The sequence below is a fragment of the Eucyclogobius newberryi genome, unplaced genomic scaffold, assembly GCF_026437365.1.
Source record: "Eucyclogobius newberryi isolate DKJ021-1_F unplaced genomic scaffold, fEucNew1.0.hap1 SCAF_3, whole genome shotgun sequence".
Classification (NCBI taxonomy): Eukaryota; Metazoa; Chordata; class Actinopteri; order Gobiiformes; family Gobiidae; genus Eucyclogobius; species Eucyclogobius newberryi.
Genome location: NW_027315945.1, coordinates 12839118 through 12857560, shown reverse-complemented (window position 1 = coordinate 12857560; position 18443 = coordinate 12839118). Strand labels below are relative to the sequence as shown.

The 18443-nt window shown below is 41.3% G+C and overlaps 2 protein-coding genes across 3 annotated transcripts in view; one reads left to right on the top strand and one right to left on the bottom strand.

Annotated features, from left to right (window-relative positions):
• The window catches only part of ago3a (argonaute RISC catalytic component 3a), a 479754-nt gene that overhangs the window by 99895 nt on the left and 361416 nt on the right, over positions 1 to 18443 (top strand). The window lies entirely within an intron of this gene.
• The window catches only part of LOC140374521 (mannosyl-oligosaccharide 1,2-alpha-mannosidase IA), a 212864-nt gene that overhangs the window by 71452 nt on the left and 122969 nt on the right, over positions 1 to 18443 (bottom strand). For both annotated transcript variants that reach the window (XM_072461449.1, XM_072461448.1), the window contains exon 4: positions 13045 to 13125. In XM_072461449.1, the coding sequence (XP_072317550.1) occupies positions 13045 to 13125 (81 nt within the window). The remainder of the gene's footprint in view (positions 1 to 13044; positions 13126 to 18443) is intronic.

Below are 18443 nucleotides of genomic sequence, written 5' to 3'. Positions count from 1 at the left end.
AAATAAAGGGAAGTGGACCGGACCAGCCTCCCATCAAGGTCAGATAGGAGGTTAAAAAAGACCAAAGTGTTATACCAGAGGCTTTCGTCAGCGTTAAGTAGCTGTGGCTAGCTGGTTGCAGTGAAGCTAATGCTCTTTTTTGTTTTCAGTGTTTATTTTTTAAAACTGCTTGGTGTGAAAATGGTGTCCGGACATGAAATATCTGTCTGAAGTTAGCTTTATTGGGAAAGGCTAACATCGCCACACAACTGGATGATGGCTACAGGCTGGCAGGAAAAAAACACAACAAAGAAGTGGACAGAAAATGAATTAACTGTGTTAAATGTTGAGACAGACACCTCCAACAATCCAGGAATTTTGCAGGGACTGGTCAGTTTTGCGTCTTCCTTGGACACTGCGCTTAAGGAGCACTTGAACGGTGTGACTGTGTTCAAAGGTACGTACAAAACTATCCAGAATGAACTGTGACTGTGAATAAAAACTATAGTCATGAGGAAGTGAAAGCAGCTGATTTCTTATCACTCCTAGCCGATGAGACATATGAGGAGCTTTTTGGGAGTTTATTAGACTGGGTAATGCCAACACTGAAAGCATTGCTGAATTTCTATTCATACAGAAATGGTTTGGTTAATAGAAAACCCATGAAAGAATGCTATTAACGACATCTTGAATAACAGTGAACCAGTGAACATCCAGGGACGGGACATTGAGAGAGTGGACTCATACAAGTACCTGGGTGTTCATCTGAACCACAAACTGGACTGGACTCATAACACAGACGCACTGTACAGGAAGAGCCAGAGTCGGCTCTACCTCCTGAGGAGACTCAGGTATTTTGGAGTGACAGGGCCACTCCTGAAGACCTTCTATGACTCTGTGGTGGCATCAGCCCTCCTGTACGGTGTGGCCTGCTGGAGCAGCAGCATCACAGAGAGGGAGAGGAAGAGGCTGGACAAAGTCATCAAGAAGTCCAGCTCCGTCCTGGGCTGTGCTCTGGACTCGGTGCAGGAGGTGGGGGACAGGAGGGTCCTGGCTAGATTCACATCTATGCTGGACCATGAGTGTCGCCCCCTGCAGGACACTCCGTGAGAGACTGATCCACCCTCGCTGTGTGAAGGAAAGGTTTCGCAGGTCTTTCCTTCCTGCTGCTGTCAGACTTTATAACAAACACTGTTAGCCCTGAACATGTGCAATACTGATGTAACCATGTGCAATACCTGTAAATAAGTGTTCTATTTTGGTTTTATTCTGTTTACTTACCTGCTAATAGTATTACCTATTTACCTGCTATTTTTACTTTATTTTATTTTATTATTATTATTATTATCTTTATCTTTTTATTTTTTATTTATCTATTTTATTTTATTTTATTTCCCAAGAGTTCCCAAGAGTTCTATTAAGAGTGTTTTTTTTTTTTTTTTCCTATAATCTGTCCTTTCCTCCTGTTCTACTGCGTTGTAACAACGAAATTTCCCCTTGTGTGGATATTAAAGGATTATCTTATCTTATCTTATCTTACAACTTTCCATACAGCATGTTGTCTGTGATGATTCAAAATAAAAATGTAAAATGTTACACACATTTAGTTCGGGTTAACCAATGCCACTTAGAAGTTGATCTTTTTGTTTGGTTTTCTGTACGGTTTTCTGAAAGAGACCGTTTGTGTTCTTTATTTTCTCTTAATGTAGTAATTGCTACTATGCACTATAATGTACAGTATCAATGAGATTTTTTATTTGCTCTTTACAGTCTGCAATTTTAAGTGTAAAATGTAATTTTATGTCAAATGTATTTTCTCACAAATGGTATCTGAGTCTAAATCATTGTATTACCATTATCAAAAGTGGAAGTTTCTTTACTTCATTAATTCAGTTGTAAATGTGTATTTAAAATTATTAAAACATTCACATTTGGACATTAAAAAACACACATGTAGCCGGGTCATATAATAGTTTAAAAGCTAGTTGCAAGTCTCCGTTTAGCCAGCAGATGTCACTGTGGTCAAATGTGAGCACAGTCACACTTGCGCACCTGTGACGTCACCACAGCGCGACAGCCGAGTGCCTCGTTGAGAGAAAGCAGAATTTGGTTCGTATATTGTGAATCTTTCTTTAAAATGAGCTTTTAGTACAAAAACAATCTTTGATATCGTTAGACAATGCTTTAAACTGCATCATATTTTAAGATTATTCTCCTCTAATTTTGTAGAGAACAAGGATCGATGTAGATCGACTACTAGCCCTGTGAAGCGTGTTACTACTGACGTAAGGGTAGTTTGAAACAGCGTGACGGCGTGAGTTGCAATATTGATTGATTGTCATGTTTATTAATGTTTAATATTGTGTTTTTGGTTGTTGACCAAGTTTGTATTTGTGGTTAATGCAGAGGGGAGACAGTACTGCTCGTGGTCCTTCTGTGCTGAGTGTGGTCCGAGCAGTCTGTTTGCTTTTTTTTTCAAGCGAGTTAAGGTTCATTGTCATACTGTGGGATTCTAATGTAATTTTATTTTCATTGTATCCACAGTCGAATGTATAAAGTAAGATGTATTTATTCTTTGCGTTTTCATAGGACTTTAAGCCCACTACTGTTGTCTTTTTTTGTTGATTTTATTTTGTTCCTGACACAGATATTAAAGTGTAAAGTATATTTTTTGAGTAAGCCAAATCAAACCAAAATTAATGCTGTTCTCCTCCTGAGGACAGTCGGGAAATAAAAGACCCACATTATTTTTTTTGGAGCTGCTGGTGTCTGTGTCCATCATTTTACCACCTGGCCACACACCCCTCTTTTTTGGTGTCAGGAGTGGGATTTCCTGGTAAATTTGGTTGTTTTTGAACATTTTTAATTTTAAGACAACAGTAGTGGTGAAGAGGTGTTCCGCTCAGCTGAAGACACTGCTGCTGTGAGGAAGAGTATCCACTGGAACGGTTCCAAAGGACTTGAGGACTACAAGAAACTGCAACTTAAAGAAAGACATTGCAAGATGTCAGACGGAGAGGACGGACCAGGCGGTTCAATTCCTGGACCAAGCCATGCAGGAGGTGAATCGGCAGGAGGTGCTTCCTCTACACCTCTAACCGAGAGTGGTAACCAGTTATTAGGGTTACAGTTACAGCTTAATGAACTGAGTCGAAAACATGATGCTGTAATGTCCAGTATTGCTTCTTTGGGTGACGTACAACCGAGGTCCGTTGTGTATGTGCCAAGAGAGAAACAGATTGTACCTTTTAATGGTGATCCGGGTAAAGACGCTCACTCTGTGGACGAGTTTATTGAAGAGATTGAGCGGGCTATGAGTCTAAGGGGTCTAAGGGAAAGGGACCAAATAGACTTTATTTTGTCACATTTAAAGGGTTCTGCATTAGATGAGATCAAGCTACGTACACATGGACACACGGTTGCACCCAATGAATTGTTTTCTTTCTTACGTGAAGCTTTTAGAGAGAAACGTACAACACCACAGTTGTTACATGCATTCTATGCACGTAGACCGCCAGATGGAGAAGATTTGAGGGACTATTCGCATGCTCTTTCACAGTTGTTAAACTCTGCTCTATTAACTTCTCCTAATGTTGTTAATGACTTGCAATAAGAGACCAGTTTATTGAGGGGGTGCGTGATTCTGCCCTCCGCCGCGAGCTCAGACGGCTGATCAGAGAGAAACCACAGTCCAGCCTGTTTGATGTTCGTGAAGAAGCCATTATGTAGAGCCTCGAAGACCGTAACAGAACTTCCAATGTGGCGAGGAACAGAAACCTTGTGGGAGAGAGTCTGGATGGATATTTTGTAAATGCTAAGTCCAACAGCAACACAGAAAGTGAATTGGCCTCAACACTCAAGGAAGTTGTGAAAATAATAGCTCAGCAAGGTAAAGCTATTGGAGAGTTAACAACTGCTGTGCGTGATCTTAACGCTCAAAAGACTGTACCAAACATGACCAATAGGCCAAAAGTAACTCCCAGATATACTGAAGATGGTCAGCCTATTTGTCTAAGGTGTGAAGGAGTTGGACACATGGCTAGACAATGTCCTGCACGTAGAGCTCCAACCCAGACAAGCACAACTACCTCTTCTGTACAGGCAAACGGGGTCCCTCCATTGCTATGAGCCAGGCAATGCAAGGTAAGTCCGAAGGCTCCCCACAAACTTTGACCAAAGAGCGCTTTTTGAGAAATGCAGTAGGTAAATGCCCCATTGTCGACATTCAAATCGGTGGTGTTTCCCTGCAATGCCTCATAGACTCAGGAAGCAATGTTAGCACTTTAACAGAGAGAGATTTTTCAGGGACCATCTCCATGGGGAGGATGAGGACATGCACTGTACATCAAAATGGCTGAAAATCACTGCGGCTAACAAGCTACCACTACCGTACCTGGGTTATGTAGAGCTAGATATTCAAGTCATGGGGGTGACACTACCTGAATGTGGATTTTTGATAACACGAGACAGAGACGGCAGTAAAACAGACAAAAATGAATATGATCCATCTCCACCTGGCATAATTGGAATGAACATTGCAAAACGGTGCAAAGAGTTGATACTAACAGAATTTGATGCAGCACTTGGAGGAGAACTGGATTCAGAGTGGAGAGAGGCTTTTCAAAGAGTACAGAAGGCGGAACTGTTGGAAAAGATGGCCTTGGCTCGTGTTGCACAGAAAAATAAATGTCACCTGCCTGCCCTTTCAGTGTCCACAGTTTATGTAAGGGGCCCAAAGAGAGACTCTAGTGACACCTCTGTTATGGTGCTAGAACCAGGCAATACTCCTACCTGGTGGTGTTATTGTTATGCCCACTGTTGTATTTGCTAATAGTCACATGTGTCCAGTCCAAGTGATAAACTTCTCTCAAAATGATGTGTGGCTCCCAGGGAAAGCCAGATTAGGTGTTCTTACCCCATGTGAGTGCATTGAAGGTGACCCTTATGAAGTTAAGTTTCAGCGCATATCGGCTATACACGAGGAGGTCACTGTTAGTCAGAAGAGTGAAGAGAATCCTGACAAAGACATGCAGGCCCTGTTTGATCGGTTACACTTAGGTGGCACCAGTGAGCAGCAAAGAGAGTTAAAGGCGCTATTACTTAAGTATGCTGATGTTTTTGCAGTGCAGGACGAAGACCTGGGATACACTGACCATGTCCAACATGAGATCCCAGTATTAGACGAGACGCCTGTTAACCAGCCATACAGACGGATCCCACCAAATCAGTACAAAGAGGTGAGGGATCACATTTCAGAACTGTTAAGAAAGGGTGTTATCAAAGAAAGTTCAAGCTCATATGCGTCACCAATAGTCTTGGTCCGTAAGCCCGATGGTAGTCTGAGACTATGCGTAGACTACAGGAAGTTGAATTTAAAGACTAGGCGTGATGCATTTCCGCTACCACGTATTGATGAAAGTCTAGATGCTTTAAGTGGTGCAGAATTCTTCTCAAGCATTGACCTTGCCAGCGGGTACCATCAAGTTGCAGTCCATGAAAAAGACAGGCACAAAACGGCCTTTACAACACCTTTCGGCCTATATGAATATCTACGCATGCCGTTTGGATTATGCAACGCGCCTGCAACGTTTCAGAGATTAATGCAAGCAACAATGAGTGACCTTGCCTTCCAGATTGTTCTCGTTTACTTGGACGACCTGCTTGTGTATTCCAAAACCTTTGAAGAACATCTTGAGAGACTTGAAACTGTCCTCCAGAGGCTGAAAGAAACGGGTCTAAAAGTTAAAGTTGAAAAATGTCGACTTCTTCAATCTGAAGTCAAGTTCTTAGGTCAAGTTTCCGCTCAGGGTGTAGGCACTGATCCTGAGGAGATAAGTGCTGTGAAAACCTGGCCTCAGCCAAGCTCAGTTAAAGATCTCCGGTCCTTTCTGGGTTTCTGTAGTTATTATAGGCGGTTTATTGAGGGGTTTTCACAGGTTGCAGGGCCACTTCACGACGTTGTAAATGGCTGTATCAAGGAGAGTAGTCCTGCTAAGGCCAAACAATTGTTCCAGTTGAACTGGACTCCAGCATGCTCTGTGGCGTTTGAAGTTCTAAAAGCCAAGTTGACAGATCCGCCTATGCTAGGTTATGCAGACTTTCAGTTACCATTTATCCTAGAGACAGATGCTAGCAACCTTGGTTTAGGTGCAGTTCTGTATCAGGTTCAGGGTGGGAAGAAAAAGATCATAGCTTATACGAGTCGTAGGCTTAGAGGGGCTGAGAGGAACTACAGTAGTATGAAGCTGGAGCTTCTTGCGTTGAAATGGGCGGTAACGGAAAAGTTTCGCAGCTACCTCCTTGGGTCCAGGTTCACAGTCCTAACTGACAATAACCCACTTTGTCACCTGTCTACAGCCAAGTTGGGGGCTATCCAACAGCGTTGGGTAGCGCAGTTAGCAGTGTTTGACTTTGATGTTAAGTACATCAAATGTTAAGTCGCTGTAACTCAGCAGCCGATGCCCTTTCCAGACAGCCGGCTTTAACAGAGTTGGATCCAGATTCAGAGGATGCAGAGTTTGACGGTTGTGTAGCTATATGCAACGTTGTTAGGGTAGGCACTGCTTTGGGTTCTGAGTTAACTGCTGCAGGGGTTGAGCACTGCAGAGTGAGACAGCTAAGTTCTTTACACATGGACAGTGAGGAGATAGATTCAGTGCAGAGCAACACACCAACTCTTCCCAGTTACACAAAGGCTGAGCTCCAGACATTCCAAGCTTCGGATCCAACACTTAAGGTTTTGAAAGAGCTCTGGGATAGGAGAAAAAAACCTTCTATACAGGAAAGACAAACTCTGCCCATCCCAGTACGGTCCCTACTGAAACAATGGCACCGTCTCAGAGTAAAAGATGGACTCTTGTATCGTGAGATTGAAGATGTAAATCTTGGAAAATGCTACCAGCTATTATTTTCTTCCTGCCTTAAAGAAAAAGTCCTCACCAGTGTGCACAATCAGATGGGACACCAAGGGATAGAACGAACTCTTGGGCTGTTGAGACAAAGGTGTTTTTGGGGAGGAATGCATGAGGATGTAGAAAAATGGATCAAAAACTGTCAACGGTGCGTGTTACCAAAGATGCCACAACCCAAAGTTCGTGCACCCCAAACTCCATTTCTAGCTACCCGTCCTCTTGAAGTTGTTGCAGCTGACTACACTATACTTGACCGAGCAAGTGATGGGTGTGAAAATGTTCTTGTGCTCACCGATGTTTTCACAAAGTTCAGCCAAGCCTTCCCCACTAGAAACCAGAGGGCAGACACAACTGCTAAGGTCATATTGAAAGAGTGGTTCTTGAAATATGGGGTGCCTGAGCGCTTGCTCAGGCACCCCACTCAGATCAGGGCAGAAATTTTGAGAGTGCTGTGATTGCAGAATTATGCAGTTTGTATGGGGTGAAGAAGAGCCGCACCACACCTCATCACCCGCAGGGAAACCCCCAGTGTGAGAGGTTTAATAGAACTTTACATGACCTTCTGAAGACACTTCCCCCTGAGAAAAAGCGCCGCTGGCCTGAACATCTAGCTGAACTTGTGTACGCTTATAATGTGACTCCACACTCCTCGACTGGGTACTCTCCTTACTACATGTTGTTTGGAGTACACCCTTATCTACCTGTTGATGCTCTGCTTGGGCAGGAGACAACCAAAGATGAGAACACAGACTGGCTCAGGGCACACAGAGAACATCTTCAGAATGCACATGAGAGAGCCAGAGAGTTTTCTGAAAGAAAAGCGGCAGAAAGAATGGCTCGTCAGAATGCTAAAGCTTATTGTTCAGCTGTGGAAATAGGGCAGTACGTGTACCTTCGCCATCGTCCTATTGGCAGAAATACGATTCAAGATTCATGGTCATCAAAAGTGCATAAAGTCATTGATGTCCAGGGGACAACACACACAGTAGTCCCAGTGAATGGTGGTCCACTAAAAACAGTGCATAGGTCTAATCTTCGTCTTTGTGTAGGGCCTTTGCCACCTCCAAGTCAGGAAGATCAAATGATTCCCCTTGTTCGTGAGCCTGAAGCTGATATAGACTCAGAAACTGAATCCACAGCCTCAGAACCTGACTACCTGCTAGTGGAACAAGTTGATGAACCCATTGGTCCAAGGTTGGAAGACCTAGAAAGTAATTCTGAGGGCGAAAGCAGGAGTAAAACTGGAAGTGACCAACTGTTGGATGTTGACATGATGGATGAGCCTGGTAAATATTCTCCTCACTCAGGATCAGTTGTGGGAAGTCCGGGTTTGTCTAAAGAAAGACCAGTACCTGCTCCGCGGCGGAGGGCGGCACCATCCAAGATAGTCACGCCTATGCCACCCCCACGCAAAAGTGCAAGGGCAACCGCTGGTCAAAACAGAAACCCATTTAACTTACCTGTGAGTGCCTGCAATAATGCAGTATCTTTCACACCAGATGTGCTGTCTCAGGTGTTAGCTGGTATGGTCCTTTACACATCAAAAGCTATGGCTGATGGTTAGGAAGTCACCGAGACGTTGACTTCTGGCAGGGGAGAATGTAGCCGGGTCATATAATAGTTTAAAAGCTAGTTGCAAGTCTCCGTTTAGCCAGCAGATGTCACTGTGGTCAAATGTGAGCACAGTCACACTTGCGCACCTGTGACGTCACCACAGCGCGACAGCCGAGTGCCTCGTTGAGAGAAAGCAGAATTTGGTTCGTATATTGTGAATCTTTCTTTAAAATGAACTTTTAGTACAAAAACAATCTTTGATATCGTTAGACAATGCTTTAAACTGCATCATATTTTAAGATTATTCTCCTCTAATTTTGTAGAGAACAAGGATCGATGTAGATCGACTACTAGCCCTGTGAAGCGTGTTACTACTGACGTAAGGGTAGTTTGAAACAGCGTGACGGCGTGAGTTGCAATATTGATTGATTGTCATGTTTATTAATGTTTAATATTGTGTTTTTGGTTGTTGACCAAGTTTGTATTTGTGGTTAATGCAGAGGGGAGACAGTACTGCTCGTGGTCCTTCTGTGCTGAGTGTGGTCCGAGCAGTCTGTTTGCTTTTTTTTTCAAGCGAGTTAAGGTTCATTGTCATACTGTGGGATTCTAATGTAATTTTATTTTCATTGTATCCACAGTCGAATGTATAAAGTAAGATGTATTTATTCTTTGCGTTTTCATAGGACTTTAAGCCCACTACTGTTGTCTTTTTTTGTTGATTTTATTTTGTTCCTGACACAGATATTAAAGTGTAAAGTATATTTTTTGAGTAAGCCAAATCAAACCAAAATTAATGCTGTTCTCCTCCTGAGGACAGTCGGGAAATAAAAGACCCACATTATTTTTTTTGGAGCTGCTGGTGTCTGTGTCCATCATTTTACCACCTGGCCACACACCTAATCACATAATGTCAAGTAGCCCCCCCATATATTTTTGAATCACCAGCTGCCACTGCATTTGGAGCTGAATAATACAGTAATACAATAAAACTATGCCATCTACAATTTGGCTTACACATTGCACAGCTAATGCCATCTCAAAAATGGACAAATCTTGAAAAATAATGTAATAATGTACTGTTCGTTTTCACCCTTGCATAACAAATTTGAATGCCATAATATGAAAAGTAGCAAAATACAGTGAATCAAACTTCTGCATGGCATTATCAGACAACACAGTGGAATAATGGTCTCGACTGTTTGCGCTGCAGCGGTAATGTATTCATATTTCACTCACCTAGCAGAGGGCTTTTTTATGCAGCTCTCATTCCCAACTTGTTCGCCTCGCAAATCAATGTCCATTACAGCGCTTGCACACACATTCTCACCAGTGAACTCTCCCTATCGGTCCAGCTCCAGCACATTCCAGGATGTCACAGTGGTTAAAAGAGCGTACAGTGTGTCTGCCTCAAGTGCTGCTGCAGGCACAAACTCATTATGGGGACACAATGACCTCGTTCTGTTTCTAAACCTTTACATTGATGTGTTTTGATTCATGGGCATTGTTATAAACTCTTTTTCTTGCTTGCTCAAAAATATCTTTCTGCTAAAGAAAATAGTATGTCACAAGCCACGAATTCTGGAAAATTGCATATATTATAGCACTTTGTAATGACTAAAACGTTAATAGGATGAAGACTAACAACAAAGACCAATGAACAAATTACTTCAGGCTTACTTAAGTAGTTGCTAAGCCTGATCTATGCACAGCCCTGTAGCCCTACCGTCCGACTAGCTTATCTGAGAATTACCTTCCACCTCAGTTCTAACCTTACAGGGTACATAAAATAAATGTAATCATTCAATTTAAAAGTCTCACTTATTTTGTGTTTAAAAACAACAGATTTGCCTATAATTATACTTCCATCATATTTTAATTTCCGATGTAAATGTTAAGTTAGGTTAGCATTAGCATTGAGGCTCAAACACCTACATTAGTAACACAGACACATCCCATCGTAGGTTAGACATGAACACACTCTGTAATAACCCGCCCATGTTGTCTGTTGCCTAATCTTTTAATATTGATTATTTTTGGCATTTCTCTGGCGAAGTGTGCAGTGAGTCTGTTATTATTATCACTACGATTTAGTAGTGCAGATCGTTTTTAACATAAGAGTAAGGAAGTAACAAACAAAAATGTGAAATGGTTTGTATAAAGTTAATAAAAATGTTACAAAATACATTTAATATTTTATGTAAGGCGAAAATTGTATTGAGCCCGCCGACGACAAAAAACTGAGATCCTCCAAAAATATTTGCAGATTTTCCGCAGTCATTTTAGCCAAAACCTCAATAAAAATAAAAAAATAAAATTATTCTGCACCAGCATCTCCGACACCGAGTTGGATCACTTGCGTCAGAACGTCAGAGAGCTTTAAAACCGATAATATAATAGATCCATGTTTAAAACTCTCGCAACTCAAGGCTTCCTAGATCGACTGGTAGATTAACTTAATGATGCGGGGTGGGCGTGGCTTTGGCTCGGGCTCCCATTCTTTGAACTTGTCGTGTTCGAACGAGGAAATGAAGAATACGTGTCTTGACCAATTATATCAGAATGTCCTCATGTCGACATGTCCAGCTCGTCTGTGGAGTCACGCGTTCTCATCTGAAGGCATTCAGATGAGAACGCGTGATGAGTTGATCTGTGCTGCGTGTCTACGACTCGAGCGTGTGATAGATTCCAACGCCACAGCGCCAAATTTAAGCTAGCTCAATAAGACATTTTCATTCATTGCACACTTTGTGTTCCTGTCAAGACTCAATAAAGTCGATCAAACTGACTTGTTTGGTCACGGGATGATTCATTTTGTGAGAAGCTGTCAGTCTGGGACTACTTTCTGTCTGATCACCTTCCATTAAACAGTTAGTTTATGACATTGCAACGGCAGCGGTCCATCTCTGAAACCTATGGAAAGAATGTTTACTTTAAACGCAAATTACAATGGGTGTGAGGGTGTTAAGCATGAATACAGGCCCTCATAGTACTAGACATTAAAGGTGAAGTTAATTCATTCATCAGGCTTAGGGTTAAGGCAATCACTTTTTGCAGTCTACTTTATTGTGCAGTTGGCCAACATTTAATCAAAAATATTGTGAACAGGCTGCACACCAGTGGTGCATCTATTATCTTACATCATTGGCATTTTGCTGGAGCCATCTTTTTGAAGGTATTTTTGTAGCGCTCAGTATAATAAGGGTTATTTTCAATGTCTTACATTGATAACTATAATTATGTAGATAATGTAGAGAGGTGGCTGTAGGGCCTATATTCTAAGAATCCAAGACATTTATTTCGAATAAAATTTTATATCTAAATTCAACTCCGACTTCTGGATGGTAGAGATGTGATATGATAACGTGAAAATAACATTTTTTTTTTAATTTCGTCCTCCCCTCTTAAAAATGCCAAGGAAAGGCCGTGAAACAACAAATTAAAAAACTCTTGCCTAATAGAGTTTCATCCTTAAATACACGGTGCAAATATGGTAACAAGTAGATTAATAGTGCGTTCACGATTGCCATTTTAAGGTTGAGCCTATTTTAGTCCTAGATTTGGTTCCTTATTTAGTCCTGATCTAGTCCAGGTTTGATTTCAGGTTTAGTCCTGGTTTCTTTTTCATGTTGTTAATGTGCAAGGCACCACCCTAGCAGGTCCAAATTACTTAGCTTTTGGTCATAAAAGAATCCAGGAGTGAGCAAATAATGAGGGTTAATCTGTCTCATGGTCTTCACAGAGGTGTGGATTCACAGCTTCACACCTGGCGGCTCTCCACCCTCACCACAGGCCTTTAGATGGTAACAGAGCCCTGCTTCACTGGAGAGAGAGACTGGCCCCTTCAAGGACACCGCAGCGGAGTCTGTTCTGCCAGCGACAAGCTCTTTTATCACACTCAGAGACATTACATTCTGATGTCTCTATCTCTGCCACATATAAGTCTCCTTTGTGATGGGGTAGTATCATATCATAGAGCAGCGATTCCATTCTGTCAAAAAGCCTGTAAATACTTTAACTTCAGTTTCCAATCCTGTTGAGCTGTTTGCCGCCCATTACTCACTCAAACAAAAGCCATTGTGAGCTCATTTTGTTAAAACAATGTGATATTGTTTAGTGTAATCAGCAACAACTCTGCTAATTCCAGTCGGATTTGTTCAGGAAATGTTATGACTTGACATGGAATGAACCGCACTCGGCTCATTCTGACCATTTTTAATCACAAGAACATTTAATTACACGTTCTATTGGTTTACATAACACAGCTCTGAAAAAAACACAAAAAGGTTGTTTGTTACAATGATGCTCTATTAAATTGTGTGCTAGGGGGGTGTAACAGTTAAGAGTATGTTTTTTAAAGTTGTTTTCAGAACCTTTTAGGAAAGAGCCCAATCAAAGTTCACCAGCGAAACACTAGCATACAATACTGCTGAAGCTATATGTGCTATGATTTAGTGAGACATGCACCTGTAGAGTCAAACTGTTAACCTACACGCTCAATCAAACCAACCAGTTCATCAAGTCATTTCCAAGGTTAGCTCAATATAAGAGAAGCCGCCCCCGAGAGCAGAGTCGAGGCACAGCAGATGCGGATAAATCTTACCTCTTCCCCTGTCAGGTAGTACGCCGACAGCAACCCGCCGACGTAGCGGATGTTCACCTCAAAGAGCGATGCCTCTCCGTTCTGTAGAAAAAGGATGAGACACAACATGGTATAATTACTCTTGATCTGTGATTTAATACCAAAATATATCATATACTTCATGCCACACAGTATTTAACAAAACACAAATGACTACTGCATGTTTGAGCTCATATCTGCGTCGCAATCATTTAGAGAAAGGGCATATTTCTCTATATTCCCATGGCAACAGCAACCTCAGTTGCTAAGAGATATGCGGAAAATGTAATGTATAAAAACTACATTGACAGACTGATTAATAAACCTCACTATCACTCGTTAAGACAGGGTAGCACATTGATGGGAACAAGCTATAAAACACAACACATTAAAAGACCAGTATATACTATCACAGTCTGAATAATAAACTTTACATGGCCTGCTAACAAAGCATAACAGTTTGAAAATGCTCAAATCAAGAAGAGATCCTAGTTTCTTTTCAGACACATTTTGGCTTCGGTTTCTTCTGTTTATCCAGTTTCTAAAATGACTCCATACGCACATAGGCTTCCATTTTCATGTGGTTACTCCGTCTGTCAGTCACACCACCGGAACAGGGGAATTTAGGAAAAGAATCCAGACTACTCACTAAAGATGTTCACTTTTGGCATTGCAGGCAAGTAGCTTTCACGCTTTCTGAAACACCACATCAAATCCAGGACTAATATGAGACGCAGAACTCAACTAGGATTAAATCCAGGACTTGACGTGTCAGCGCCGTGGCATATTAGTATGGCATACAGTACACATTACATTATAACAGATATTAAATATAGAAAAAATGACTTTCAGACTTGACTTGAAAATGGACAAATTTACATTATTAGGCCCGAGCGCCACAAGCTGGCGAGAGGCCTATTAATCTCGTAAGGCCGTGCGAAGCACGGCTGCGAAAGTGCGCACGAAATCGAGCGCGAAGCGCTCGCCCACTTCCAAACACTCACTAACGCACTCCTTCACTCACGCACGCCCCGTGCATACTAATTAGTAGTAGGAAAATGGAACATTACCGTTGTAAACGGGCGAAGCAAAAGTTCGCACTAAAGCACTCATTTGCCCTAAGTAGCTCACGAATACGTTCCCCATATCTTGCATGTTACGTGCATATAAGCATGTAATGCAAAAATTGAACATTATTACTGTATAGAGGGCCAAAAACACAAAGTGGGCGGAGCCCACTCAAAATTAACGAAAGTACCCGTCAGTGACCAGGGACCCACACCATGAGGTAGGAAAGCGCAAGCGCTTTCCGAAAATGTATAGTTTATGATACTTGAAAAATGGGAAACATTGTTTTCGCATCGGAATATTATTCTTTCTTCTTCTTTCTTTCTTTCTTCTCGGGACCAACCCCCCTATTTTTCACCCAGTGAACATTGACGAAAAGTCACAAAAATTTGCACACCTCTAAAAATCGTGCCTCTCTACATTCTGGCTATTTCCCTTTTCTAAAATAAAAAAAATTGGCGCGTCAGCGCCCATAAAAGTACCAAAAATGCATTGAGAGATAGGAAATGACCCAAAAAAAATCTGATCGTAGAATCATGAAATTTGGCGCAGAGGTAGATGGTGACAAGAGAAGTAAAAAATATTATTACGGCAACGCCGTCCACCCAACCAAATGTCGGCCATATTGGTTCAAAAATGGCTAAGCATGACTTGGGAGTTTTTCCAAACGTCATACTTTTACGAACTCCTCCCAGGGCGTTGGCTCTAAAAAGCTGAAATTTGGTGAAAATGCTACTGAGGAGTGGGACATCAAAAGTTATTCAAATTACATTGATACCTCTCACGGTCTCTGTGCGGCGAAGCCGCAAACTTTAGCTAGAATTTCAGAAATCTCCCAAATTTAACATTTCTGCCGTTTGCGCAGATAAAGTCCGAATTGCGTCAAATTAGAATCAGTTGTTAAACTCTTTGCGCTAAACGTACTTGAAGTGAAATAAATTAATTTGGCGCCACAGCGCCCCCTACAGATTTTATATGGAGGTTAAATGTTTAGTTTTGTGAAATTTTATGAAATTTGACACACAACTCAATTTTGGCATCCCCATCAAAAAAGTCAATGAGACCCGTCAAAAGTTATTCACATTTTTATTCAAAGAGTCACGGTGTCTGTGCGGCAAAGCCGCACATTTTGCCAAGAATTCAAAATAAAATAGCTTTTTGATGGTAAAACAAAGGGGAGAAGATGTGACAGCGTCACAGATTCAGCAGTAGGCGTAATAAAAGGACAATTGGGGCGCCTTAGCGCCCCCTCCTCTTGCGGCGTGGCGGCGGTGTGGCGGCGGCGTGGCGAGGGCCGATCATTGCCGCTTGCGGCTATATTTTGTATTATTATTATTTTTCTTTGGTCTCAGGTCATGACCCCCGCTATTATGCATTGTGTGTATGTTATTACTTTATATAAAAAGTAATAACATAACTGGTCTCACTACTCTTGCTCACTAAAGTAATCCATTTAATTTCTGTGACAGTCTGTTAATCTGCTTCTATTATTGACCAATGACTGTTTCATTGTTTGATTGTCTGTCGTTCTGTTGGTGAATTAAACAATTTTGAGAAGCCCTGCAAGGCAACTACTGTTACGATTTTGGGCTCTACAAAAGCAGATTGAATTGAACTTCCCTCTTGTAAACTAGTCATTCATTCAGACACCACCCATTCTTCACCTATTCCAACCTGCATGCTAAAATAAAAATAACAAAATCAACATTTTAAGCTCTGTTAGTGAAAGTTTTCCTCTGTTTGCCTCTTGACTGCGTTGTGACGTTTCTTTTTGGTGGAGTAGAAGCTCTGAGATAAATCAAGTATAACTCTGATCTTGAAAAAGGACTTACGGTACTTTTCGGACTTTAAGGCGCTACTTTTTTCCCTCATTTTAAACCTGCGGCGGAGTGCGGTTAATCTATAGATTTTTACTGGCTAACGACCATTGGGGGGTACTCCAGCAGGAAGCGCAAGCATTTGACACACTGTAGAAGAAGACACGTCAGTGGACAGTGGTCACAGTATTTTAAGCTTGTTTTATTACAATTAGACTCATATTCACAGAGAAATGAGTCTAATTAGGTAGTGAATCTAGACACGGCTGGAGGCAAAGACACGTGGAGCGCGGACATGCGATATCCGGGGGTCTGCAGTTTAGAAACTGCCACATTGAAATTGAACTTTCTTGTCCAGACCTGACCCCTGCATCACTACCAAGGACTATCATTTTGTGTAAATATCTCATGTTACAACGTAACACTCGCTAAGCAGAAGTTCAGGAGCAGATGAACCAGATGTGAAGACACAGACACAGGTAAATCAGCTCACACAGAGTCATGTTTGTTAAAGGAATAATAGAGGATTTTTGGCGCACAATCTGAGTCTCATTTCCTCGTGGCGTGGACAGCCGAGTAGTTCTCCCACCTGTGGGCACCTGCGGCTTATTGACAGGTGCGGCCTGTCTATGTATAATTTTTTGTTTCTGTATAAATTTAATTTGAGCGGCTTTTATTCAGGAGAGCTGTATAGCCCGTAAAGTACGGTACATGGAGTAATCGTTATCGTTAGCCGAAAGACTTCCAGTATTATTGATTAATGGAAAGTAAAGTTTACTGCAGGCTTCAACTGAAACCATCCAACCCTTCAGCAAACCGTGTTAAAATGTCATCTTCAGTGTGTTCAACATTTGAGGCTTTTTGCTTGGGATCAGAATCTCATAAATCTACTTTGTTGGCTGTTTGCCCACATAAAATGATTGAGTTGATTTCTTTTTTACATTTGAAAATAGCATAAGAGTTAGCGCCGCATGTGTCTCAATATGTCACCATAATTATAGCCTCTTGTGCTAGCTGAAGGTTGCCGCATGTTAGCTCTCATTGACTTAGGGACCCATTGAGAAGGAAATTGCTATCTCAAATGCGGATGATAAGAAAACTGTAATTGGGTGCCAGAGAGGGCAAATAGCTCCACGCGTAGAAATGTATAAAGATAGGGAGGCACTGGGATTTGTTCAAAGGTATCATTTATTTTCATATGTGTATCTTTCTAAATAAATCTGAATAACAGATAACAACAATCAATACTCAACACCAACTTTACCCCAAGCTTTTCACTTTCATTTTTTCTATTGACATGTTGCTCAAATAGATAATGGAATACCAGATAATGAGATGTCCACACTGAAGAAAGGCGTGTTGAGCGTATTTTCTTTCATTGGATTCACATCATGCAACCTGAAGCTGAGAAAGTTTTCTAACATCTTACCATTGATAATCAATGCTTTATATAAATGTGTGGTTGTTAAGAGAATGTATCTATAAAATAGTATGATATTATATAATAGCCCATTGGTGGTTTTCAGATCAGATTCTAGAATGTGATGATGTCATTCTACTGGGGCCAAGAGACAGATTTCTCTGTTGATTACATTGAACTTTGCCATGAAATATACAAAAGGTAAATTCACAAATGTTAAACCTGATCATTTTGATTAGGAACTAGACTTCAGTTCTCAATAAATTAAAACTAAATTCTACAAATAAACTACATTATTGTAGCTGTTCCCCACCTGTATGAAATATGAATGGCCTATGGGATGTTGTGATGTCATCTGAAGCCCAGCAATAATACATTTATGTTACGTTACATACGTTTGCGTCAGCTTTTGTCTGTTCCTGTAACGGTATTGGCCTGATCCCCTACCTGTTCACCCAGTCCACAAGTGTTCCTGTAACTACTGCCAGGGAGCAATACGGGCACGAACCTGCCCGAGTAAACCACGTGTTAGTCCACTACAAAAAGCTGCCAGAGAAAAAGCACAAACTGCTATTTCCGCTCTCTCCAACAGAACATTACTCCTGCTCGTGTTTGTGCATTTGTGATGCTCTGAACAATTCTACTCCAATTGATAAGGTTTAGAGTGAAGCAAGAGCTGTTTCTGATCAATTGCATCTTAAATATTGGAAAAGCAATCAATACATTAAGTAGTCTACCATTAAAAGCAAGCGTAATTTCTAAATAGGAATGGGAAAAGTTTCAGACCCACATAAGTTCAACAGAATATACTGTAGTATTTGTTGAGTCATGCTCCTTGAAGAACGAGTGTTTCTTATATCACTAAGAGGCCCATCACCCACAACTTCCTCATCTAAATGCATGAATTACAATAATATACTTTACAATTTTGACAACTTGAATGGAAGAGGTTTGATTCAGCCTGTGCCTGCCGTAGTTCGACAGCACATTTTATAAAATAGAAGTAGTCTTTATTACACTGTACGCACAAATGGTTGCATCACATTGTTTAAATAATGAGAGGTGTAATAAAAAGG